Consider the following 26,414-nt stretch of genomic DNA (forward strand, 5'->3'; position numbering starts at 1 on the left):
CTTTGGCTGTCATCATTTTAAAATAAGACTACTGTTTCTACTACTTCTCCTAAATGGGTCCTATCAAAATCATCAGGGGCATCTTTGAAATGAAAAAGGAAATGGCAACCCACTCCAGTATTCTTGCCTGGAGAATCCCAGGGACAGAGTAGACTGGTGGGCTGCCGTGTATGGGGTCACACAGAGTTGGGCACGACTGAAGTGGCTTAGCAGCAGCAGCAGACTATTCTGTTCTCCAAACTACATTCATCAAATATTTATTAAGCACATGCTACTTCCCTGGTGGCTCAGATGGTAAAGAACCCACCTGCAAAGCAGGAGACCCAGGTTCGATCAATGGGTTGGGACGATCCCCTGGAAAAGGAAATGGGTTACCCACTCTAGTATTCTGGCCTGGAGAATTTCACGGACAGAGGAGCCGGGCAGGCTACAGTCCATGTGATCACAGCCAGACATGACTGAGTAATGAACACATGTACCAAGCAGTGAAGAAAAAACTATACATTCCAACCCTCAAGGAAATCTTCATGAGAAATATGGACAATAACTAAAATGAGTAAAATGTGTGGCATGTGGAAGTTTACAAGAGCTACCGAGGAAATTAAAGAACAGAAATTGTCAAGAAGTCTTGGGGGCTGGGTTGGCTGGGAATGTCTCACTGAGAAGGGGCCATGTGAGTCAAGACCTGAGAAGGTAAGGAAGTTAGCTAGGTGGGTAGCAGGGAGAAGAGCATTCCAGCAGAGAAAACATCAGGGTCAAAGGCAGAAATGTGCTGGAAAGAACTGCCATGGGGACTGTGCAGACAAAGGACAGAAAATGGGGTCACAGGGATAACAAGTGACTAGACCTCTGAGGGAGAAAATGGCAGATTTCTGAACCAATTTTGAAAGTACAGCTGACAGCACTTGGATGTCTCATAGGCATCTCAATGGAGGAAGCAGAAATCACTCCTCTAACCCTTAAAACTGCTTTTCTTCCATGTTGGCTCTTCTCAGTATATGGCATCACCATCTACCCTGTTGCTCCAGGAATTATCCTCTATTTCTCTTCTTCATTACTTGTAGTTATTTCTACCACATCAGTTCATCATCAAGTCCTATGAATTGTGCCTATAAAACATATCCCAAACCCACCCAATTCCATCCATCTTCACAACATATTCAAAGCCATCATCTTTCACTAGATTTCTGCAACTGTTCCATGGGTAAATGCTTAACAAATCCTTTCTCCTTCTCTAAGGGGAAATTTTACTTGAGATTAATTTTCTAGCTCTGTTATCCTGGAAATCAGATTATGTTGGAATGTCAGCATGGTTAGTAAGTGTATGGTAGAAATGACCCAAATGGTAAAATACACCTGTACTGAGAGAAACTATATGCTAACTGGTAGGGAACCATAGTACTGGGATTCCATAAGGGTCATGACTCTTGTAACTGAGCATGTCTCTTGCAGTGTCCATGGACTTAACTGCAAGTATTAACTCCCTGGGACATGTGGCTTCTAACCCACCATTGCTCCCATTGGTGCAGATCTTGTCACCTTGCACCTGAGTTCTCAGTGAGTGGTGGGGTAGGGATTCATAGAGACTAGCCCCCATGACTCCTTATATGGACTTCTGCAAGGACTCACACAGAAGGAGATGATGTCATGTGGCTCTTCTGGCCCACTGGGTTTCTAAACCTGTATACTTTTGAGCAGACTGGCACCAAATGTGGTCTTATGAGTCTGAATGTTTAATTTGGCCCCCAAAGATTTCCTAATGGGGAGTGCACTTCCTAACTCCACTATATCTGTTATTTCTCTCCTACAATCCATTCTTCACGTAACAAAGTGGATATTCAAATATTCAACCATGAATATCATCTCCCTCACATTTAGAAGAAAATCCTCTTTACTCACCCAGGTTTCTAAAGCCCTAAGAGAGCTATTCCTTGCTTACTCTCCAATGTCATCTCTACCCTCCCTTCTCACCTGCTGTCCTCCAGTTGCAGGGGCCAGCTTTAATGCTTCTTGACATGTCCATCTCATTCCACTCTAAGAGCTTTATACAAGCTGATCCTCCTGCAAAGAATGTCCTTCCCTCTTACTTTCCTGCCGGGATAGGGTAGAAGTACGGAGCCTTCCAGCTCTCTCTTGCCTTACTGCCACTAGGAATAAACATCTACACACAAACTGGAGTCCACTATGAAGTCTAAAATGGCGTACAGTATTGTCATATTTATTTTCAAAGAACTAAACTCAACATTCAGAAAATAAAGATCATGGCATCTGGCCCCATTACTTCATGGGAAATAGATGGGGAAACAGTGTCAGAATTTATTTTTTTGGGCTCCAAAATCACTGCAGATGGTGACTGCAGCCATGAGATTAAAAAACGCTTACTCCTTGGAAGAAAAGTTATGACCAACCTAGATAGCATATTCAAAAGCAGAGACATTACTTTGCCAACAAAGGTCTGTCTAGTCAAGGCTATGGTTTTTCCAGTGGTCATGTATGGACATGAGAAGTTGGACTGTGAAGAAGGCTGAGCACCGAAAAATTGATGGTTTTGAACTGTGGTGTTGGAGAAGACTCTTGAGAGTCCCTTGGACTGCAAGGAGATCCAACCAGTCCATTCTGAAGGAGATCAGCCCTGGGATTTCTTTGGAAGGAATGATGCTAAAGCTGAAACTCCAGTACTTTGGCCACCTCATGCGAAGAGTTGACTCATTGGAAAAGACTCTGATGCTGGGAGGGATTGGGGGCAGGAGGAGAAGGGGATGACAGAGGATGAGATGGCTGGATGGCATCACTGACTTGATGGACGTGAGTCTGAGTGAACTCTGGGAGTTGGTGATGGACAGGGAGGCCTGGTGTGCTGCGATTCATGGGGTCGCAAAGAGTCCGACATGACTGAGCGACTGAACTGAACTGAACTGAACCTCAAGAAGCTTTAAGAACTGTGTATAAGCAATGGGGTGAAAGACTCAAGATTTTCCTACAGGGGTTTGATAGTTCTTGCTTTTTCTGAATTCAACTTTTCTACTGGTTAGAGAAAGATCCGGAGAAGGCAATGGCACCCCACTCCAGTACTGGAAAATCCCATGGACGGAGAAGCCTGATAGGCTTCAGTCCATGGGGTCATTAGGAGTTGGACACAACTGAATGACTTCACTTTCACTTTTCACTTTCATGCATTGGAGAAGGAAATGGCAACCCACTCCAATGTTCTTGCCTGGAGAATCCCAGGGACGGGGGAGCCTGGTAGGCTGCCGTCTATGGGGTCGCACAGAGTCGGACACGACTGAAGTGACTTAGCAGCAGCAGCAGAGAAAGATCAACCTTTATACAAACACCCATCTTAAAGTTCTTATCTCTAATTGATAATAAATGTATTCTTAGATATGATAAATAGAAGAGCTTGTAGAATACCACGATGGAGCAGAAGCTTCCATGGTGACTTGCCAACAGATGGCAGAAGGAAAATTATTCGAGAGCACCTCAAAAAATTTTGAAAGAAAGGATTATAATTGTCTACCTTTGTATTCCCAAACACTAGCACTGTGCATAACTATACATATTTAATGAAGAAATAAATGTTCAGTTTCCACATTTACACCAGGAGATTAAAGAGAGAAGTCCACTTTGTGAAACACTGAAAAGATCTACTTAGCTTAAAGCTGAGAGATCTTAGTAAACAAGTTTAACTAGTTAAAAGGGAGACTGTTCCCGAGGAAATGATGAGGAAGAGATAACTACCACTGACTCTAAGAGGATTTTGAGTGTTACCTTCCTTCACGGATAGGGCTTCCAGTTTGACGGGCAACTCCTCCAAGGTCCCGCCTGCAGCCGTTGAACCTTGGATGTCTGGGACAGCATTTCGGCGACCTGCCCGTGCTGATGACGCAAAATTGTTGACCACAGGCTCCACATCCGTCATTTTGGGTGAATCTGTCCTCATAGTAGCATCTACAAATAGAAGGTGCACATGAAGATGAAGATGAGCCTATTCCAAGATCCACGTTCACACTAATGGTTAAAAGCCATGGCTACATCAACAACACAGAAGCCTTGAGAACCGAATCACTGACTGCACCCTGCATCAAGGTCCTGGGGCTTCTATCTGCACATTTGTACAATCACTAATGGAACAGGAAGGCCTCAGAGGGAGCCAGATGGCTATAAATAACTGCGGAGCCCAAAGGAGCCACTTGGATGCTTTAGTGTGCAGTAATCTCTTGCCTTTTGTTCTGCTTTTCTATGGATGGATCAGCCAAATGAGGGCTTGGAAGGAAATGCAAACCGATTTGTTTGGCCACTCCCATGGAGACTCTGCCTGCCAGTATTTGCTTGTGGTGCTTGTTCAGGCTGAAACCAAATCACTATAATTTGTAAGGACCAAACAAAACACACTCTGTTCTTTCTCTTTAGAAATAAATTGAACTTTATCTCAAAGCCTTTTTACCCCAGTGGCAGCTGTTTGTCTATCTGCTCTAGCTTCAGGCACAATTTTCGACAGTCTCATGTTTGTGTTTGGGAGGGTAGAACCTGTGTTACCTTTTCTTGCCTTCAAGTGGACATGGCAATTACTAGTACCTTCCTAAGCATCTTTTATCTTCCTAGCAAATGCCTCTATGAAAGAATTCTCAGGAGACCATTCCCTACAGAGGGAGGGAGGTGGCAGACATTGCTTATTCTAAAACGAGCCCTCTCTTTCATATGTTTTCTAATGAAAACTTTCCTAAGACATCAACAATGAATAGTATCTCAAAAGCAGCAGCTGCAGCAGGAATTTTCTCTTTTTTTGAGAACCCATTAAATGCTAGGCTCTCAGCTGGGCCTTGAGAGTACACAGAAATGATTTTGTCTCCATTTTTAGGGGACTTGCACATTCCAAGGGGAGAAGAAAGGATATACAAGCTAGGATAGATAACATCCTAACACAGAATGGGCAGAGTATCAACCAACGGATGAAGAAACTCATCTGTGGCACCTAATGGCCGAAATAGATGAACCTTGACCTACACGAAGCAAATCAAACCTTTCACTGTAGTTAGAAGGGAGTCTTTTCCAATCAGTTAACTGCAATTCAGAATTTGGTAAACATGAAGTGAAGAGTCATAAATTATGGTGTGTTTGATATCAGAAACACACTTTCTTTGGTTCACAGCACCCCAAAAACGCACACGGAGTTTCATGTGGGCCCAGATGTTCTCATCTCTAAAGGAATCATGGTAAAGCTGAGAACAATGCTAGATTTTCAGACATTATTTTGGACTTCTGAATGTTGGGTGTTTGCAATTGTCTGGCATTGACAACATCAAGTAACTGGACTATTAGTCAAAGAGAACACTCCATGCTAGACTCGCAAAATGATATTGGTTAATTGAATTAATTTCTCTGAGTTGCAGTTCCTCACCTATATAATGAGCCTGACTGATTCAAAGGATTCTAGTGAAGAACAAATGAGATGAAGAACATGGAAATTCTTTCTAACTATAAAACCACATTCTGATTATTGGCATCATTATTCATCTCTCACTAAGTTTGATTTATACCACCACCTCTTATGTATCCCCTTTAGTCCTAACAAGAAACATCATCTTATTGAAAGACCTCTTGAGTTTTAAAAGAAGGAAACCAGAATTTATTCAATACTGCACAAACATGTTCACCTGTATTATCTCAGATAAACCTCCCAATAACCCAATGAAGTAGTGAGGAATAACTCTCACTATATGAGTGTGGAAACTGGGGCTCAGAAAAGTGACTTATTTTAAGTTGAACAACTGCTAACCTAGCACACAAGGTTGCAAATTCAGTTTCGGTTCATTCTGAAAGCAAGATGACATGGATTACTACAAAACTATCCTTCTAAACTCTGGTGATATACACAGACAGCCATACAACAGCCCATTTCGAATCTGCCCTTCATTACTTTTCAAATAGAAAAAATTATATACAGTTGACCCTTGAATGACACAGGTTTAAACTGCACAAGACCATTTATATGTGGATTTTTTTCAATTAATATGTTCTACAGTGCTACACAATCCATGGTTGGTTGAATCCTGGGGTGGAGAACTGCTGATGCAGAGAGTCGACTGTAACATTATACATAGGTTTTCAGATGAATGGTGGTCGGTGCCCCTAACCTCCATGTTGTTTAAAGGTCAACTCTATATACATTTGTGTTGAAAGAGAAAGAGATTCCCTGTTTTTGCATAGGTATTCCTTTCTGGCTTGAACTTTTGGTTATCCATGTGCCCCCACCCCACCCTTATGATAGACAAATTTCAATTAGAGATCACTTCCTACAGCTTGCGAGGAACACTTGACATTATTTAGGGAACAGACCCCATGTGCAGGCCCCCATTCTGTCCTCAGCCAATTAACATCACACGAGAAGCCATGTCCACAATCAACTGTTTATTTCTAGGAAGCATCTTCATGCTAAGTTTGGAAGAGAAGCTCCATGAATACCTTGATTCTTACTGTCCTGACAGTCCAAAATCTTAATACTAAAGATAATAATAGATATAAGAATACTAAGATACACTTTTTAAAAAACTTAAATGTTATATATTTTATGATTAGTAAGATGGGATATGTCAAAGGAGTCTTGAGTTAGAATTTGCATATTGAAAGAAAACTTCCAAAAGGTGGCCTGATGGATGGGTCATCAACATGAAAGAAAAAAATTCTGAGCTCCAAGATTTTTCATTGCTATTGACTCCTATTTTGAAAGTTTTTGCTTTTGCCTTTATACTATTTTTTTTTTTTTGCTTTTATTTCCAATATTCTGGGAGGTGGGTCATAGAGGATCCTGCTGTGATGTATGTCAGAGAGTGTTTTGCCTATGTTCTCCTCTAGGAGTTTTATAGTTTCTGGTCTTACGTTGAGATCTTTAATCCATTTTGAGTTTATTTTTGTATATGGTGTTAGAGAGTGTTCTAGTTTCATTCTTTTACAAGTGGTTGACCAGATTTCCCAGCACCACTTGTTAAAGAGATTGTCTTTAATCCATTGTATATTCTTGCCTCCTTTGTCAAAGATAAGGTGTCCATATGTGCGTGGATTTATCTCTGGGCTTTCTATTTTGTTCCATTGATCTATATTTCTGTCTTTGTGCCAGTACCATACTGTCTTGATAACTGTGGCTTTGTAGTAGAGCCTGAAGTCAGGTAGGTTGATTCCTCCAGTTCCATTTTTCTTTCTCAAGATCGCTTTGGCTATTCGAGGTTTTTTGTATTTCCATACAAATTGTGAAATTATTTGTTCTAGCTCTGTGAAGAATACTGTTGGTAGCTTGATAGGGATTGCATTGAATCTATAAATTGCTTTGGGTAGTATACTCATTTTCACTATATTGATTCTTCCAATCCATGAACATGGTATATTTCTCCATCTATTAGTGTCCTCTTTGATTTCTTTCACCAGTGTTTTATAGTTTTCTATATATAGGTCTTTAGTTTCTTTAGGTAGATATATTCCTAAGTATTTTATTCTTTTCGTTGCAATGGTGAATGGAATTGTTTCCTTAATTTCTCTTTCTGTTTTCTCATTATTAGTGTATAGGAATGCAAGGGATTTCTGTGTGTTGATTTTATATCCTGCAACTTTACTATAATCATTGATTAATTCTAGTAATTTTCTGGTGGAGTCTTTAGGGTTTTCTATGTAGAAGATCATGTCATCTGCAAATAGTGAGTTTTACTTCCTCTTTTCCAATTTGGATTCCTTTTATTTCTTTTTCTGCTCTGATTGCTGTGGCCAAAACTTCCAAAACTACGTTGAATAGTAATGGTGAAAGTGGGTACCCTTGTCTTGTTCCTGACTTTAGAGGAAATGCTTTCAATTTTTCACCATTGAGGATAATGTTTGCTGTGGGTTTGTCATATATAGCTTTTATTATGCTGAGGTATGTTCCTTCTATTCCTGCTTTCTGGAGAGTTTTTATCATAAATGGGTGTTGAATTTTGTCAAAGGCTTTCTCTGCATCTATTGAGATAATCATATGGTTTTTGTTTTTCAATTTGTTAATGTGGTGTATTATATTGACTGATTTGCGGATATTGAAGAATCCTTGCATCCCTGGGATAAAGCCCACTTGGTCATGGTGTATGATCTTTTTAATATGTTGTTGGATTCTGATTGCTAGAATTTTGTTTAGGATTTTTGCATCTATGTTCATCAGTGATATTGGCCTGTAGTTTTCTTTTTTTGTGGGATCTTTGTCAGGTTTTGGTATTAGGGTGATGGTGGCCTCATAGAATGAGTTTGGAAGTTTACCTTCCTCTGCAATTTTCTGGAAGAGTTTGAGCAGGATAGGTGTTAGCTCTTCTCTAAATTTTTGGTAGAATTCAGCTGTGAAGCCGTCTGGACCTGGGCTTTTGTTTGCTGGAAGATTTTTGATTACAGTTTCAATTTCCGTGCTTGTGATGGGTCTGTTAAGGTTTTCTATTTCTTCCTGGTCGAGTTTTGGAAAGTTGTACTTTTCTAAGAATTTGTCCATTTCTTCCTCGTTGTCCATTTTATTGGCATATAATTGTTGATAATAGTCTCTTATGATCCTTTGTATTTCTGTGTTGTCTGTTGTGATCTCTCCATTTTCGTTTCTAATTTTATTGATTTGATTTTTCTCCCTTTGTTTCTTGATGAGTCTGGCTAATGGTTTATCAATTTTATTTATCCTTTCAAAGAACCAGCTTTTGGCTTTGTTGATTTTTGCTATGGTCTCTTTTGTTTCTTTTGCATTTATTTCTGCTCTAATTTTTAAGATTTCTTTCCTTCTACTAACCCTGGGGTTCTTCATTTCTTCCTTTTCTAGTTGCTTTAGGTGTAGAGTTAGGTTATTTATTTGACTTTTTTCTTGTTTCTTGAGGTGTGCCTGTATTGCTATGAACTTTCCCCTTAGGACTGCTTTTACTGTGTCCCACAGGTTTTGGGTTGTTGTGTTTTCATTTTCATTCGTTTCTATGCAAATTTTGCCTTTGTACTTGTACAAAGTACTTGCCTTGTACTTGTAAAGGCAACAAAAGTTGCCTTTATACTATTATTTCTACATAGGCTTTCTAAATTTGTCCTTTTTTGTTGATTGGTGTTAGAAAACAAGACCATCACAAAACTATCTAAGTTTGTCAATGTTATACTCATTAACTACCATTTTAAGATCAAAACAAAACTGGATATGCAGAAGGTCAAACAACAGGTTACTTTACTGCAGAACTTTCCTTGGTCCATTTCTGAACTCTCACTGGGCACCATCTTCCTTTCAGAGCCTGTGACTGATGCTGAGTGACCAGGACGTTAGGCTCCACCACAAGACAATCCCAGCCCCACAGGCTTCCTATAGTGAAGTCATCTGATTTCGGTGACTTAGAGAGCACTGGGAAGAGCGTCTGAATACACAAGGTGATTCTTAACTGGGCTCTTTTAATTCCCTGGTAAGTTTGTTGCAGCCTTAGAAATAATCTGAAAGTACATCAAGAAAAGAAGGATTGAATAAATCATATCTATTATATTACTGGATATTATATGGCTCTCACAAAGAATGTGTAAGATCCAGTCAGATGTACTTATGGAGATATGTTCCTAATACAATGTGAAATAAAACAAGCTTAAAAAGCAGTATTGACAGCATGGAGTGAAAGGGGAAAAAAAGTAATGAATATAATGTCATTTGAACTTAAAAAAAGAAAAAAAGTTCTAGTTAGGAATTTAAGAGAGAACAAGGAGAATATTAACCACTTTTGGTATCTCCTTACGTATTTTAACCTGTAATAAAGTATTAAAATTAAATAATATGTAAAGGAATTGAAACACATTCACCTGGAAAAATTTTGAAATACACAGATACTCTAACATACCAAGGCTCTAAATGCAATACTTTGACAATTTTACCCAAAATAGTGTATCTTCAAGTGAAAGACTCTCCCTACCCCAATTAGTCATCTTACATGTCTGTTGTTACTATCCTATGCAATACCAATTGCATATGCAATCAATGTATATATACACACATTTTATATATATATATATATATATATATATGCATGTGTGTGTGTACAGGGTGTGATCAATCACATCAGATCAGATCAGTCGCTCAGTCATGTCCGACTCTTTGCAACCCCATGAATCGCAGCACACCAGGCCTCCCTGTCCATCACCACTCCCGGAGTTCACTCAGACTCACGTCCATCGAGTCAGTGATGCCATCCAGCCATCTCATCCTCTGTCGTCCCCTTCTCCTCCTGCCCACAATCCCTCCCAGCATCAGGGTCTTTTCCAATGAGTCAACTCTTTGCATGAGGTGGCCAAAGTACTGGAGTTTCAGCTTTAGCATCATTCCTTCCAAAGAAACCCCAGGGCTGATCTCCTTCAGAATGGACTGGTTGGATCTCCTTGCAGTCCAAGGGAATGTCAAGAGTCTTCTCCAACACCACAGTTCAAAAGCATCAATTCTTCAGCGCTCAGCCTTCTTCTCAGTCCAACTCTCACATCCATACATGACCACAGGAAAAACCATAGCTTTGACTAGACGGACCTTTGTTGGCAAAGTAATGTCTCTGCTTTTGAATATGCTATCTAGGTTGGTCATAACTTTTCTTCCAAGGAGTAAGCGTCTTTTAATTTCATGGCTGCAGTCAGCATCTGCAGTGATTTTGGAGCCCAGAAAAATAAAGTCGGACACTGTTTCCACTGTTTCCCCATCTATTTCCCATGAAGTGATGGGACCGGATGCCATGATCTTCGTTTTCAGAATGTTGAGCTTTAAGCCAACTTTTTCACTCTCCTCTTTCACTTTCATCAAGAGGCTTTTGAGTTCCTCTTCACTTTCTGCCATAAGGGTGGTGTCATCTGCATATCTGAGGTGATTGATATGTCTCCCGGCAATCTTGATTCCAGCTTGTGCTTCTTCCAGGCCAGTGTTTCTCATGATGTACTCTGCATAGAAGTTAAATAAACAGGGTGACAATATACAGCCTTGATGAACTCCTTTTCCTATTTGGAACCAGTCTGTTGTTCCATGTCCAGTTCTAACTGTTGCTTCCTGACCTGCATACAAATTTCTCAAGACGCAGATCAGGTGGTCTGGTATTCCCATCTCTTTCAGAATTTTCCACAGTTTATTGTGATTCACACAGTCAAAGGCTTTGGCATAGTCAATAAAGCAGAAATAGATGTTTTTCTGGAACTCTCTTGCTTTTTCTATGATCCAGCGGATGTTGGCAATTTGATCTCTGGTTCCTCTGCCTTTTCTAAAACCAGCTTGAACATCAGGAAGTTCACGGTTCACATATTGCTGAAGCCTGGCTTGGAGAATTTTGAGCATTACTTTACTAGCGTGTGAGATGAGTGCAATTCTGCAGTAGTTTGAGCATTTTTTGGCATTGCCTTTCTTTGGGATTGGAATGAAAACTGACCTTTTCCAGTCCTGTGGCCACTGCTGAGTTTTCCAAATTTGCTGGCATATTGAGTGCAGCACTTTCACAGCATCATCTTTCAGGATTTGGAATGCTTACCTGGAATTCCATCACCTCCACTAGCTTTGTTCGTAGTGATGCTTTCTAAGGCCCACTTGACTTCACATTCCAGGATATCTGGCTCTAGGTCAGTGATCACACCATCGTGATTATCTGGGTCGTGAAGATCTTTTTTGTACAGTTCTTCTGTGTATTCTTGCCATCTCTTCTTAATATCTTCTGCTTCTGTTAGGTCCATACCATTTCTGTCCTTTACCGAGCTCATCTTTGCATGAAATGTTCCTTTGGTATCTCTGATTTTCTTGAAGAGATCCCTAGTCTTTCCCATTCTGTTGTTTTCCTCTATTTCTTTGCATTGATCACTGAAGAAGGCTTTCTTATCTCTTCTTGCTGTTCTTTGGAACTCTGCATTCAGATGTTTGTATCTTTCCTTTTCTCCTTTGCTTTTTGCTTCTCTTCTTTTCACAGCTATTTGTAAGGCCTCCCCGGACAGCCATTTTGCTTATACATATGTATCTATACAGGGCTTTCCAGGTGGTGCTGTGGTAAAGAATCCACCTACCAATGCAGGAGATGCAGGTTTGATCCCTGGGTCAGGAAGATCCCCTGGAGGAGGAAATGGCAACCCATAAACAGTGTCCTTGCCTGGGAAATCCCATGAATAGAGGAGCCTGGCAACTACAGTCCATAGGGTTGCAAAGAGTTGGACATGACTTAGCAACTGAGCATACATATATTTATACTCACATATACAAAGTAGAGAGAATTGCTCTCTTCAGTGCTTTGTGACGTTTAAAAAATATATAACCCACAGAAAGATGAGGAAATACTACTAAGAAAAACAAGAGATTAACTTCCAGGTTCTTTTAATTTGCTGGGCTTAAAGCTAATTGTGTTTACACTTGCTAACCAAGGCAGCTGACTCACTAGCAACTCTTCCGCTTTTTCTTCTACAAAATTAGCAGTGGAACCTGTATGAGTTCTGCTTTGTCAACTGTGGCTGTTCACAGGAGCTGAAACCATTTGGATGTTGGGAGGTTTCACAGAAGTCCTTGCACAGCCCACCACAATATAATGCGATTTATAAACTCCTGGGACACAATTTCTTCTCCATTGAAAATACACAATTTCCCAGATGCCTTAACAAAAGACCATTACACAAGCACATATACACAGGTCAGGATCTTTGCAGTCTCCAAAATATGAAAATGCAACACACCACACAGCTGAAGAAGACAAAGACAGCCAAGCTTATAAATGGAACATTGGAAAAAAAAAAACAAAACATATGTATTTATATATAAACCACTAGTCAGCTCCCAGTGAGCTCAAAATTGCCTGCTAAGGGTATGTTGCTGCTGCTGCTGCTAAGTCGCTTCAGTCGTGTCCGACTCTGTGCGACCCCATAGATGGCAGCCCACCAGGCTCCCCCGTCCCTGGGATTCTCCAGGCAAGAACACTGGAGTGGGTTGCCATTTCTTTCTTCAATGCAGGAAAGTGAAAAGTGAAAGGGAAGTCGCTCAGTCCTGTCCGACTCTTAGCGACCCCATGGACTCCTCCGTCCACGGGATTTAGTATGTTATAAACATAGTGTAAACAAGTAGAAGTTTTTGCAATCTCTTTCCCTTTCAACATATGTGGTCCATTTTCTTAGCTCACATTCATTCTTTTCTCAAGCTTCATTATTTGAAGCCAAGGCCACAAGGAAGTGGATAGCTTTTTTTTTCTAATTTCTGCATCTATATCAGTCACCTCATCTCTTACAGTGAAACCACTGCTCATTCTGCATGTAGGACTTGAAATAAACTCCTCAACCACTAAATCAGTTCTCTGGAAGTATGAATCAGACTATCTGAAAAAACACTTAAACAGAGGAAGAACATGTATTTTGGAAAGCCGGTGCTTTTCTGGCCAAAAGACAGAAAGGGGAACACACACACACACACACACACACACACAGTGGTCTCAGCTAATAACCAAATCCCTCATGTCTCTTTCTCCTGCTTTCGATGTCTTAATACTTTATGCTAAAATTTTTTTGGTTTGATTTTCTGTCTTGGAACATACTAATCTCTTCCAAACAAGGTAAAAGAACAATAACAATTGCCTCTTAATGTGGACCAATGAACACAGACAATTATTCATCCAGTCAACATTTAGCAAGCTCTTACTATATCATAAGTGCCAGTCCCTGCACTAGGTTCACAGGATATAGAGAGGAACCCATAGTCTGGTGAGATCAAACACATTCTGACCTTTTCAGTTTACTTCTTGATTTTAAATCTTATTCTTTGGAAATTAAGTAAAAGTATCTGCCTCTAAAAAGTCCTTTAATATGTGCTGCTGTGCTGTGCTTCGTTGCTCAGTCATGTCTGACTCTCTGAAACCCCATGGGCTGTAGCCCTCCAGGCTCCTCTGTCCACGGGGATTCTCCAGGCAAGAATACTGGAGTGGGTTGCCATGCCCTTCTCCAGGAGATCTTTTCAACCCAGGGATTGAACCCAGGTCTCCAGCATGGCAGGCAGATTCTTTACCAGCTAAGCTACCAGAGAAGCCCAAACTTTAACATATCTCCTATTAAGCTAAATATCAAGACCATCTGAGGCTGAACAGAGCTTACATGGAATGTATACATGTATAAAACTTATATTTTTAACTTAGAGACCTTTCTCTCTTTGTAATTCCTCCCCATATGGCATTTCCATGCCTCCAGTACATGGGAAAGGGAATTCTATCTTTTGTCTACTGACACACACATTTTTCCCCTCGTGCTTAGGTTCTTCCCAATGATAAGAACAGACTCTTCAATATATATATTTGTAGGTGTGTGCTTAGCCGCTCAGTTGTGTCCAACTCTTTGTGACCCCATGGGCTGTAGCCCGCCAGGCTCCTCTGTCCATTTGGACTCTCCAGGCAAGAATACTGGGGTGGGTTGCCATGCCCTTCTCCAGGAGATCTTCTCAACCCAGGGATCAAACCCAGGTCTCCCGCATTGCAGGCAGATTCTTTACCATCTGAGCCACCAGGAAAGATTATATTTGTAAGTACATAGAAGCTATTCTTATCACAGAAAATTTTTGACAGCTTAAACCTACAGAATTCAAAATGCACAAACTCATTTCCCCATAATCTTGCAAGTAAAGTAGTAAACAAAACTGAGTATCTTTCCTGCATAATGACGCTTGCTATACTAAGCTAGGGCCACTTAGGATAATAATATAGACTGATGTGGATACAGGTAGAAAAGAGTAACTGCAACAAACCATGGAACTCCCTTGAGCGTGGGGGTCACAGTTAATATGGGATTTGCCACAATAAGTGAGGAGGAATTCCCCTGCCTCACCTGGAGACCTGGAAAAGTTACATGGCAGGCAGCTCCCCTATGTGCATGGAGGAGGAGCGTTTAACTCCAAAAGAGAAAAGAGGACCAGACTTCACAGGGAAAAGTCTCTGAGAAGGGCCCCAGAGAAAGAGCAAGGAAGTTCCAGCAAGAGGCTGCCCTCAAACCATCCTGACCCTTTCCAACCGCACTTGGACACAAAATGTTCTTAGATTTCAAAAGGGGCACAAAGACTCTCCAAACTCACAGAAGCCCAATTTTGCACTAGTGAGAAAATCATACAATTTTGAGATATATATGGTTTGTCTACACCCTTCCTGTCTCAGAGTGAACACGGTGGCCTGAGAAGTCAGTTCCCCTTTTAATGAGACGGTGGTTTTTAAATGTCAAGTGACTTTTGATGACGTCAGTAGAAAGGAGAGAAACGGAAGTTGGCTCTAACCAATGTGGTCACAGTACAGATGGCTTTCTATCCCTCTGCCTGGTACATGGACTGCAACACAGATGCCCAATAAATTCACTAAATGTTGAATTAATAGCTGACACCTATACATTATGAATAGGCAAACACAGTCAGTGAAGGTGTTTTTAATTATTAATACTATTAATAAAAGCTGAAAGTTCAATTATCAAATATTACAATGAAATTTGTTGTATTAACATTAAAATAGCTTTGGAGGTAGGCTGTGGACTATGGCAAATACAATGCCTTGCAGGTATAAGTAATGCTGTTTGCCAAATGCAGGGTAGCAGCTAATGCACACACTCTTACAGAAGTACCCTCATCCAGGGCCTCTGAGAGTTATACTCTTCAGATATCAACCTTCTAGAAAAGATCCATATACATTAAACTATGAACAGCCTTGCAGGACCATTCAACCCTGTCTGAAACATCTGTAAGACATCTGTTCTATATCAAAAGATCCTTGATATTTGTTCATATTTCATCCTTTCCAAAACATCCATGGAGACATTTACATGGTCCGTATGAAAGGTCCATATTTGGTCATGTCCAAAACCCTTTGGCATCCACCAAATATGCTCACAGATGCTTCCCAGGTGGCAAAGTGGTAAAGAATCCTCCTGCTAATGCAGGAGACCTGGTGTCAATCCCTGGGTCAGGAAGATTCCCTGGAGAAGGAAATGGCAACTCACTCCAATATTCTTGCCTGGAGAATCCCATGGACAGAGAAGCCTGGTAGGCTACAGTCTATAGGGGTCACAAAGAGTCGGACATGACTGAGCACACACAGAAATTTTAAAGACCTTTAGAGGTGGACCAAATGTCTCATGGAGTTTTGGACAGGACCAAATGTCTGCTAACCATGAACAGACTTGTCAACAAAGTCAGTTACATCCAAGCCATCAGCTTTCCCTTGTACAAACGTGAAATCCTCTAATACCTTAAAAGATCAAATTCTATAGTTTTAACTTACCCAGCTAATTCTCCTTTACCGTTTTCATTCTCAACAAGAGGAAAAATTAAGCCCTTTTATCTTCTGCATTTATTTTCTTTGCCTATGATTACTATCAAGAGTGAAACAGTGATGATGAAAAAGAGGCCTATAATGACTCTTCCAATTTAAAGGTAATTTAAAGTAATAACTTAAGCATGGACACTTTCAACTGCATACTTTTATTTCAGAAAACTTCATAACATATATGTATATGCTTATTTGTCTTCCAAAGGAAAAATGCATTGTGATACAGAAAAATAGAACTCTTTTTACAAAAATGCATACATACTAATGCATATCATAGCTATCAAAGTAATTATTTTCAGAAGCTACATATTTATTCCACCTCCAAAAATATTTTTGTGACTTCATAAGTGCAACTCATTTTATATTCATAGAAAATGTAATGTAATATAGTATTTAAAATACATTATGTTTTATACTTTTAAACCATTAATATCAAGTGCATGCCCCATTTGTTCATCCATTTCTTTCACTGCACTTCAGGTTCTTTTCAAGCCTCCTTAAGTAGTTTAGATCTGCATAGATTCAGAAGAAAACTACTGTACATGAAGGTTTCAAAGCGGAGTTGTGAGCAGTGACAGCATTACTGAATGGCATTAGTACATCCTTGGAATGAGTGCCCTTAAATTAGCTCTCACGATTGTTAAGAAGTCCATATGGTGCAATGAAATGTCTGTTCACCTGAAAGTGAACAACCCTGATGCTGAATCCTGCTCTGCCTTCCAACAGACTTGTGACTTCCAACAAGGCTTCCCAGTGAATTAAGGCTCCACATTTATCTGAAGTAGGATTAAAAGTATCCAGTCTACCACCTTGAACCAAACTAATGAATATAAATGATAAACATGCCTAGTTAACAACTACCCAAATGGAATTTGTTTAGAAATCAGTCATATTAATTTATAGGCACTATAATAGATTATCATGAACATCAATTACCCTGTTAAACCATGGTGTGGATGTGGCTCTAGAGACAGTGTCTGATGTTGTGAGTTATAAAGACAAAAAGGAATTGACTCTGAGATACTGCCAGAAACTTGGTGTTTAAAAAAAAGAAAGAGCATTAAAAAAAAAAAGTTATTTAAAATCTCCCTTTCTCCATCTTTATTGTCCATCTCAGCCACACACACACACATACATACACACACACCTTAAAGTTGGCTACGTTTCTGCCACATCTATACCACATTAAGCCACCTGGTCAGGGAAAGTCATATCTCCCTTATTCTGTTCATTAAGACAGTTTCTCCCAGAAGGTGAACTCTCCATACACTTGAAGCAAAAAACCCTGTTTAAGTGTTTCCTTAACAGGTAATATAGGATTGAAATTCTCAATTTCTTCATGATTTCTGAAAAAGAATTCTTCACCTGAGTAATAACTTAATGACATAATATGGTAAGGAAAAAAGGATCACAGATCATATATGAGAGGGGTCTGCCTTCGCTGAGAGACTTGTCCTGACCACACCATTCAGTGGCATCTCCTCCCTGGAGCTCCTAAGCTTCCCTGCCTTGCTCTCCTTTCCCTGTGTCCTTAGTAGCTTCCAATGTATATTACCATTCATTAGGACTGTACTTGTTGTTTACTGTCTCCCTCTACTCGGATGTAAGCTCTACAAAGGCAGAGGTTTTTGTCGATTTTTTTCACTAATAAGTACACTAAAACTATGCCTGGCACTTAGTAGGTACTCCATAAAATGTGTTTATCGAGTGAAACAATTATCTTTCCACTTTTCTTTTTCAAAATGAATTATTTTCTTTTTGTATATGAAAATAATGAATGTTCATTATAGGGGGAAAATGACAATTTTGAAAAGCATCAAAGAGAGGAAATATATCGCCTTATATCCCAACTATGACAGCACTGTTAAAATTCTGGTGACTATCCTGCCAGAATTTTTTCATTGCCCATGTACACAAGCATACCATATACATATCTTATATGTATTTCAAAGAGAGATTATATTTATTTTGTACCATGTTGCTTCTATAGCTTAGAACTACAATCTTATCCAGGCCAAAATAATTCTAAATTTTTAACAAAAGTTTTGAAAAAAGAAAAATTCCTAGTAAGCTAAAATTTCAGAGTGTATACCAACTATGTAAAATATGCATAGCTGAAAGTCAAATACAATAGGAAAAGTGAGAATTAATGACAAATAATTCACAAACTTTTCCTAATGAAATTGAATAAATAATGTTAATAGATAGGCACCAAAGGAACATTTCATGCAAAGATGGGCTCGATAAAGGACAGAAATGGTATGGACCTAACAGAAGCAGAAGATATTAAGAAGAGATGGCAAGAATACACAGAAGAACTGTACAAAAAAGATCTTCACGACCCAGATAATCACGATGCTGTGATCACTGACCTAGAGCCAGACATCCTGGAATGTGAAGTCAAGTGGGCCTTAGAAAGCATCACTACGAACAAAGCTAGTGGAGGTGATGGAATTCCAGTGGAGCTATTCCAAATCCTGAAAGATGATGCTGGGAAAGTGCTGCACTCAATATGCCAGCAAATTTGGAAAACTCAGCAGTGGCCACAGGACTGGAAAAGGTCAGTTTTCATTCCAATCCCAAAGAAGGCAATGCCAAAGAATGCTCAAACTACCGCACAATTGCACTCATCTCACACGCTAGTAAAGTAATGCTCAAAATTCTCCAAACCAGGCTTCAGCAATATGTGAACCGTGAACTTCCAGATGTTCAAGCTGGTTTTAGAAAAGGCAGAGGAACCAGAGATCAAATTGCCAACATCCGCTGGATCATGGAAAAAGCAAGAGAGTTCCAGAAAAACATCTATTTCTGCTTTATTGACTACGCCAAAGCCTTTGACTGTGTGGGTCACAATAAACTGTGGAAAATTCTGAAAGAGATGGGAATACCAGACCACCTGATCTGCCTCTTGAGAAATTTGTATGCAGGTCAGGAAGCAACAGTTAGAACTGGACATGGAACAACAGACTGGTTCCAAATAGGAAAAGGAGTTCGTCAAGGCTGTATATTGTCACCCTGTTTATTTAACTTCTATGCAGAGTACATCATGAGAAACACTGGCCTGGAAGAAGCACAAGCTGGAATCAAGATTGCTGGGAGAAATATCAATAACCTCAGATATGCAGATGACACCACCCTTATGGCAGAAAGTGAAGAGGAACTCAAAAGCCTCTTGATGAAAGTGAAAGAGGAGAGTGAAAAAGTTGGCTTAAAGCTCAACATTCAGAAAATGAAGATCATGGCATCTGGTCCCATCACTTCATGGGAAATAGATGGGGAAACAGTGGAAACGGTGTCAGACTTTATTTTTCTGGGCTCCAAAATCACTACAGATGGTGAATGCAGCCATGAAATTAAAAGACGCTTACTCCTTGGAAGGAAAGTTATGACCAACCTAGATAGCATATTCAAAAGCAGAGACATTGCTTTGCCAACAAAGGTTCGTCTGATCAAGGCTGTGGTTTTTCCTGTGGTCATGAATGGATGTGAGAGTTGGACTGTGAAGAAGGCTGAGCGCTGAAGAATTGATGCTTTTGAACTGTGGTGTTGGAGAAGACTCTTGAGAGTCCCTTGGACTGCAAGGAGATCCAACCAGTCCATTCTGAAGGAGATCAGCCCTGGGATTTCTTTGGAAGGAATGATGCTGAAGCTGTAAGTCCAGTACTTTGGCCACCTCATGCGAAGGGTTGACTCATTGGAAAAGACTCTGATACTGGGAGGGATTGGGGGCAAGAGGAGAAGGGGACGACAGAGGATGAGATGGCTGGATGGCATCACTGACTTGATGGACTTGAGTCTGAGTGAACTCCAGGAGTTGGTGATGGACAGGGAGGCCTGGCGTGCTGCGATTCATGGGGTTGCAAAGAGTCGGACACGACTGAGTGACTGATCTGATCTGATCTGAAGAGACTTTAAGTGTACAACTTTAAAAGTTCCAGTATGATTTTTTTCTTCTATTTCCTCAAGTCAAAGAAAAATTCTCTGGGACATCTCTTACTGTCTTTTTGAATGAGTTTAATTTTCATCCTTCTTCTTCCTTCCAACTGAGAAAAGCAAGGAAATGATTGAACCTTTTCAAGTTCTGATTTGTTCTCTCTGAGTTCTCTTCAGTATTTTATTTTTCTTTACAGGAAAAGAAATCACTGTAGTTTCATCAAGCCCAATATTCAGTCAAGATCACAGTGAGAAAAACTTTAAAATTGTTTTGAGAATTTTTCTGGGTCATATAGGCAAAAGAAATTCCCCATAAAATAGCAAGTACTTCAGAGAGAAAAATCATACCACTGAAATATTTTTTCATCAAATTATGTATATTCATATCAACCTACAATTAATAGAAGGAAAATTATTTATATGAATGCATTTAGGTTTTACAAAGAACTTTTTAAAAATAAAAAATTTTGTTATTTTTGTTATATAAGCTCAACAGAAAAAAAGTCCTCATGAAAAAACTGTACTAAAATATATTCAACTGACATAACAAAAACGTCCAAACCTATACATAAATGTGTATATATATATATATACATACAAATTAATTTGAAAACATATGCACAGAAAAACATGGCAAGGGAAATACGCCAAAATTTTAGCAGTAGGTTCTTTCCTAGTAGTATTATTATAAATGTTTTATATTTTTTCTTTGAACTTTGTGTTTTCCAAATTTTCTGTAATGAAGATTTTCATAATATGAAAAATGCCATAAGCATATGTGGAGTACACACGCTTTCAAAGCCTTTTAATGAGAATAAGCTCATGCAGTTCTGTGCTGTGGGGAAGTCATCACTGTCTTCATTGTAAAGGAGAGGAACCTGAGCATCACGGAAGTAAAATGGTTTAGCCAAACCACTTGCAAGCAACCAGCTAGCAAGTGACAGAAGCAAGACCAGAACTCATTTTGTCTGATACCTCATCCCTTGCTCCTTCTATTACATCTCACCAAATATTTGTTGAACAAAGCCTCAGTCTTCATTCAACAAACTGTTAATATGCATCTAATATCTCCTAAACTCAGTGCAGAATTCTGGATAAATAGTGCCAAGTAAGACTAAAGACTGTGATAATCACAGTGGGGATACACAAAAGCAGCATAATACAAGGTTCTCACTCTAGAAGAAAGAGTCTGTGACCTAATGTACAAACAAAAATCATGCATATTAAAAGAATGGGCTTCCCTGGTGGCTCAGTGGTAAAGAACCCACATGCCAATGCAGGAGACAGGGGATCGATTCCTGGGTCAGGAAGATCCCCTGGAGAAGGAAATGGCAACCCACTCCAGTATTCTTGCCTGGAAAATTCCATGGACAGAGGAACCTGGCAGGCTTCAATCCATGAGTTCACAACAGAGTCAGGACACAACTTAGAGCCTAAACAACAACAATATTAAAAGAAATGTAAAAATAGAAGTCAATGTGTGATATATTTAAATAAGTGGTATAAATGGAAAATACTATAACAAATTTAGAAATGTTATTGAATTTGTGGGGCAATTAAGAAAGACTTCACAGAAGCCATAGAACACATACTGGGCCTTAATATTTAGGAAGATAGAAAGAAAATAAAAAGGTTTTACCAAGCCAAAGAAATAACTTTAGCTAAATCATGAAGGTGGGAGTGTAGAAGGCAAGTTACAAATAAAGGAAAAGGAAACACTGGCTATAATAGAGTATTATGCCACAAAGATTTGGGAAAACTAGTTGGACCATGGTCAAAACTAGAACCCAAGTTGTGATGAATTTCATTATAAAGGAGACTGCATTTATTCCTGTGAGCCCTAGGGAACCATGAAAGCTTTCAAGTCACATAATAAAGATGTGTGCAAGGTGCAATGTCTGAAAATTGAGACTGATGTGAAGGAGATTAGAAGGTTATTAAAAAGAAACATTTGTAAGAAAACCCACAATAGGAAGAATAAGTTTAAAAAAAGTGTTGCAAATCCAACAAACCAAGAATAGCTTCATATCTTAAAAGAAAAAAAGACAGCACTATCGGTCCTGAAGATTCATTACAAGGTTTGAAAACTCTTTCAGACATGAAAATTCATTATAGAGTATGAGTTATTAAAATAATGTAATATTCTTCAAGGACAGACAAATAGAAAAATATACTAAAATAGATTCCAGAAATAGACATATACATATGGTCCCTTGATTTGTGACAAAGGATATAACTACTAATGCGGTCTCTGTTAACTACTGTAAGGACTTAAACTATTGCTGATGATCTTGGAGGATTCACAGAAAGATACCATCAATATCTAGGTTTCTGTCAATCATGGAAAAAATGATTTTTAAAATAATATATGACTATATACAAATACAGTAACATTCTAGGATTAGTAAATAAATGGCTTGAAGTTATAGTGTCTTCCTGCAAATGTTGTTGAAGGAACAGGGTATAATCTTCACTTGATTTCAATAATTATTAACAGTTTGCTATATTTAATCTCTTTCTCTAAGCATATACACATACACACACAGAATTTTCGTTGCTTTCTAATAACCCAACACTTATATATCTAAATATTTTAGTACATATCTCTTAAGAATTACATTTCCTCTATATTGGTGGCTGAGACTGTAAGAATCTGCCTGCAATGCTGGAGACCCAGGTTTTGTCCCCAGGTTGAGAAGATCCCCTGAAGAAGAACATGGCAACCCACTCCAGTATTCTTGCCTGAAGAATTCCATGGACAGAGGAGCCTGGTGGGCTACAGTCCATGGGGTTTCAAAGAGTTGGACACAACAGAGTGACTAACACTTTCACTTCACTTCACTTTATATATCTATCAGTTCAGTTCAGTTCAGTTCAGTCCCTCCAGTCATGTCCGACTCTTTGCAACCCCATGGACTGCAGCACGCCAGGCCTCCCTGTCTATCACCAACTCCTGGAGCTTACTCAAACTCATGTCCATTGAGTTGGTGATGCCATTCAACCATCTCATCCTCTGCCGTCCCCTTCTCCTCCTGCCCTCAGAATTTCCCAGCATCAGGGTCCTTTCCAGTGAGTCAGTTCTTCGCATCAGGTGGCCAGAGTATTGGAGCTTCAGCTTCAGCATCAGTCCTTCCCATGAATATTCAAGACTAATTTCCTTTAGGACGGACTGGTTTGATCTCCTTGCAGTCCAAGGGACTCTCAAGAGTCTTCTCCAACACCACAGTTCAAAAGCATCAATTAGTACTATTATATTTCCACAATGTTCTTTTTTGCACACTGCAATTATGACACACATGTGTGCTAAGTCACTTCAGTTGTGTCCAACTGAATTATGACATAAAGTCTCCCCTTTTTCCTGGATATAATCCCGCCTTTAGGAATTTCTGCATGGGGATAGTTACTGGTTTTAGCATGTCTGAAAAAAATCTAATTTATTTTCATTCTTGCAAGGTATGCCACTCTAGGTTGAAGCTGCCTTCTACAAGCACTTCACAATACTAGCCTACTTTATTACATTTTTGCTGTTAAGAATTTTTCTGATGGTCAATTTGAAATAGTCTACAGGGTACTGAGATATTTGCTTAATCATTATTCTGGGTGTGCCTATGAGGTATTTCTGGATGAGATTAACATTTGAATCAACAGAATGAACAAAGCAGATTGCCTGCCCCAATGTAATCTAATCTATTGAAGGCTTACTGGAACAAAAGGCTGAGTAAGAGAGAACATGCTCTTTGTGTCTGTATTCTGTTAAGGTATAAATCCATGTCCCCCTACCTTCAGATTCAGACTTGACTGGAACTTAAACTATCAGCTCTCCTGCTTCTCAGGCCTTATCCTCAGAGCAGAACAACACTATCAGCTCCTGGGTCTCCAGCCTGCTGACTACAGGGGGTGGGATTTTTCAGTCTCCATAATAACATGAGTCTATTATAATAAATAGTCACAAATAACTTAAAGGGCTTCCCTCATAGATCAGTCAGTAGAGAATTTGCCTGCAATGGAGGAGACCCAGGTTCAATTCCTGGGTTGGGAAGATCCCTTGGAGAAGGAAATGGCAACCCACTCCAATATTCTTGCCTGGAGAATCCCATGGACAGAGGAGCCTGGCAGGCTACAGTTAATAGGGCTGTAAGTCAGACGTGACTTTAGCAACTAAACCACCACCATTATAATAAATAGACATATATTTACGTCTAATACATACATATATTAGGTCTTCATCTGTGCCTAATCTATTGTATAAGCTATATATCAAGTTTTAATTTCTAATTATTATATTTTTCATTTTATACAATGTGTTTTTCAACTCTGCTTTGTTGTATTATAGTGTCTTATTCCTTAGTCACAAATAATTTAAATATACTCACTTCTCTTCAAATATACTAAACATTTTTTTGATGCTATAAAAATAATTCCAATATCAGAATTCTTTATAGTCTGATTGTTGCTTATTGTTTACGTAGACTCTTTCTCATGGTGAATTTCCTTTCCTTGCATGTTTTACGATTTGGGATTGTGATCTCATGTCTTTTTTTTTTTTTTTAAAGCATTTTCCTTGAAATTACTCAGATCACAAGACCTGAGTTAAAGTATTTTTTTCTACATAGGCTCTGAATTTGCCGCCACTGGGTATCTGGGGCACTACCAAATTGGTTTGCTTTAAATTCTCAGCATGGAATTTTTCACATTATACAGACTGCTGCTGCTGCTAAGTCGCTTCAGTCATGTCCAACTCTGTGCGACCCATAGATGGCAGCCCATGAGGCTCCCCCGTCCCTGGGATTCTCCAGGCAAGAACACTGGAGTGGGTTGCCATTTCTTTCTCCAATGCATGATGAAAAGACTACAGAGCTGCAAACCTGAGTGAGGTTCCACTTTTGGTTGTAAATGATGGAGATATCCTTTTTTCCCTTTGCCACCCGAGGCGAGGCCAAGACTGGCAGGTATTCTTCCTGCCTTCCTTTGAAGGTTAAGGGTTTTGATATTACCCTTTGAGCAGATTAAACCTTTATCTCAATCTGATTTCTCAACTTGAGTGGGTCCAAAGTTTCTTTCCTTTTCCCCAGATCACAGTTCTTTAGAATAGAAGCTGTGAATCACTAGGAAACCCAGGGAAGCCTCTGGGTACAGGATTAACCTGCCTCTAGACCTGTGATTTCTCATTCTTCTGGGTTCATGAAAGTATTCTCTTACTTGCCAATACAAACATTCACTTTTAAGTGAGACTTTTAAGACTTTCAAAAATATTTTATCCTACATTTTAGGGTGCTGCATCCTAAGATTTTCTTAAAGGACATTAAGCCTTCGAAAGTGTCAGTAAAGGGAGTTCTAAGTTTCAATAATTTTTGATTCCAATAATAGCAAGATATTCATTTCACTCAGTCATAAAAAAAATGTACAATAATACAATGGCATTCTTCTTTAACAGAACTTATTTTAACTTGCAGATCCCTATTCTTCCTTCATAGAAGAAAATAGTCTTGTGATTCAAAGTAAAATCATTACTTCCACATTAAAGTTTCTTCTCTCTGGTGTACATTTCCAACCAATTCACAATCATCCACAAGATTCATTTTTCCAGGAGATGTCAGGCCTAAAATTAAGCCTCAGTATTACAAGCTGACCTGTTATCTACAAAAACTAGAAGGGCTTCAAATGGCTGAATCATAAGTTTCCCTCCACACTCTGCTCCTGTGGATAATGTACCCTAGCTAAATAACCCGATCAGAGGCACCACGCACAGTTCCTGCTTATCCCTGAGTGGTGGTTTGTGGTTTCCTATCAGCCTACAGAATTATTCAAACAAGTCAATCACAGCCTCTTGTGAGAACCAGAAGGCACCATGCCCTCTTGTTACTATAAAGTCCGCCTCCCACACTCCTTGGTTTTTCACTCTGCTACTAAGTACTGCTACTTAGTAAGTGCCCTTCTCCCTGGGCTGTGAATACATGTGACTAATCATGTGCTGTTAAGTGTTGTGTGTTTAGCCATCCCCATATCCTCAAGACACTAATCTTTCCCTAATCAGAGACGTGAATAAGAGGCAATAAAATCCCTGCTGTCAACACAGAGAACAGACCTATGGACACAGGGGATAAGGGAGGAAGGAGAGGGTGGGACGTATGGAGAAAGTAACACAGGAACATATATATTACCATATGTAAAATAGATAGCCAATGGGAATTT

General features: G+C 39.4%; 1 protein-coding gene across 12 annotated transcripts in view; it reads right to left on the bottom strand.

Annotated features, from left to right (window-relative positions):
• PKIB (cAMP-dependent protein kinase inhibitor beta) overlaps positions 1-26,414 on the bottom strand; it is a 122,293-nt gene that overhangs the window by 5,154 nt on the left and 90,725 nt on the right. For all 12 annotated transcript variants that reach the window (XM_086317093.1, XM_086317105.1, XM_086317097.1 and 9 more), the window contains one exon: positions 3,769-3,948. In XM_086317093.1, coding sequence (XP_086173219.1) covers positions 3,769-3,940 — 172 coding nt within the window. In that variant the 5' untranslated portion in view covers positions 3,941-3,948. The remainder of the gene's footprint in view (positions 1-3,768; positions 3,949-26,414) is intronic.

The sequence above is a fragment of the Bos grunniens genome, chromosome 9, assembly GCF_055505025.1.
Source record: "Bos grunniens cultivar Pamir isolate PY7600 chromosome 9, Bosgru_T2T1.0, whole genome shotgun sequence".
Taxonomy (NCBI): Eukaryota; Metazoa; Chordata; class Mammalia; order Artiodactyla; family Bovidae; genus Bos; species Bos grunniens.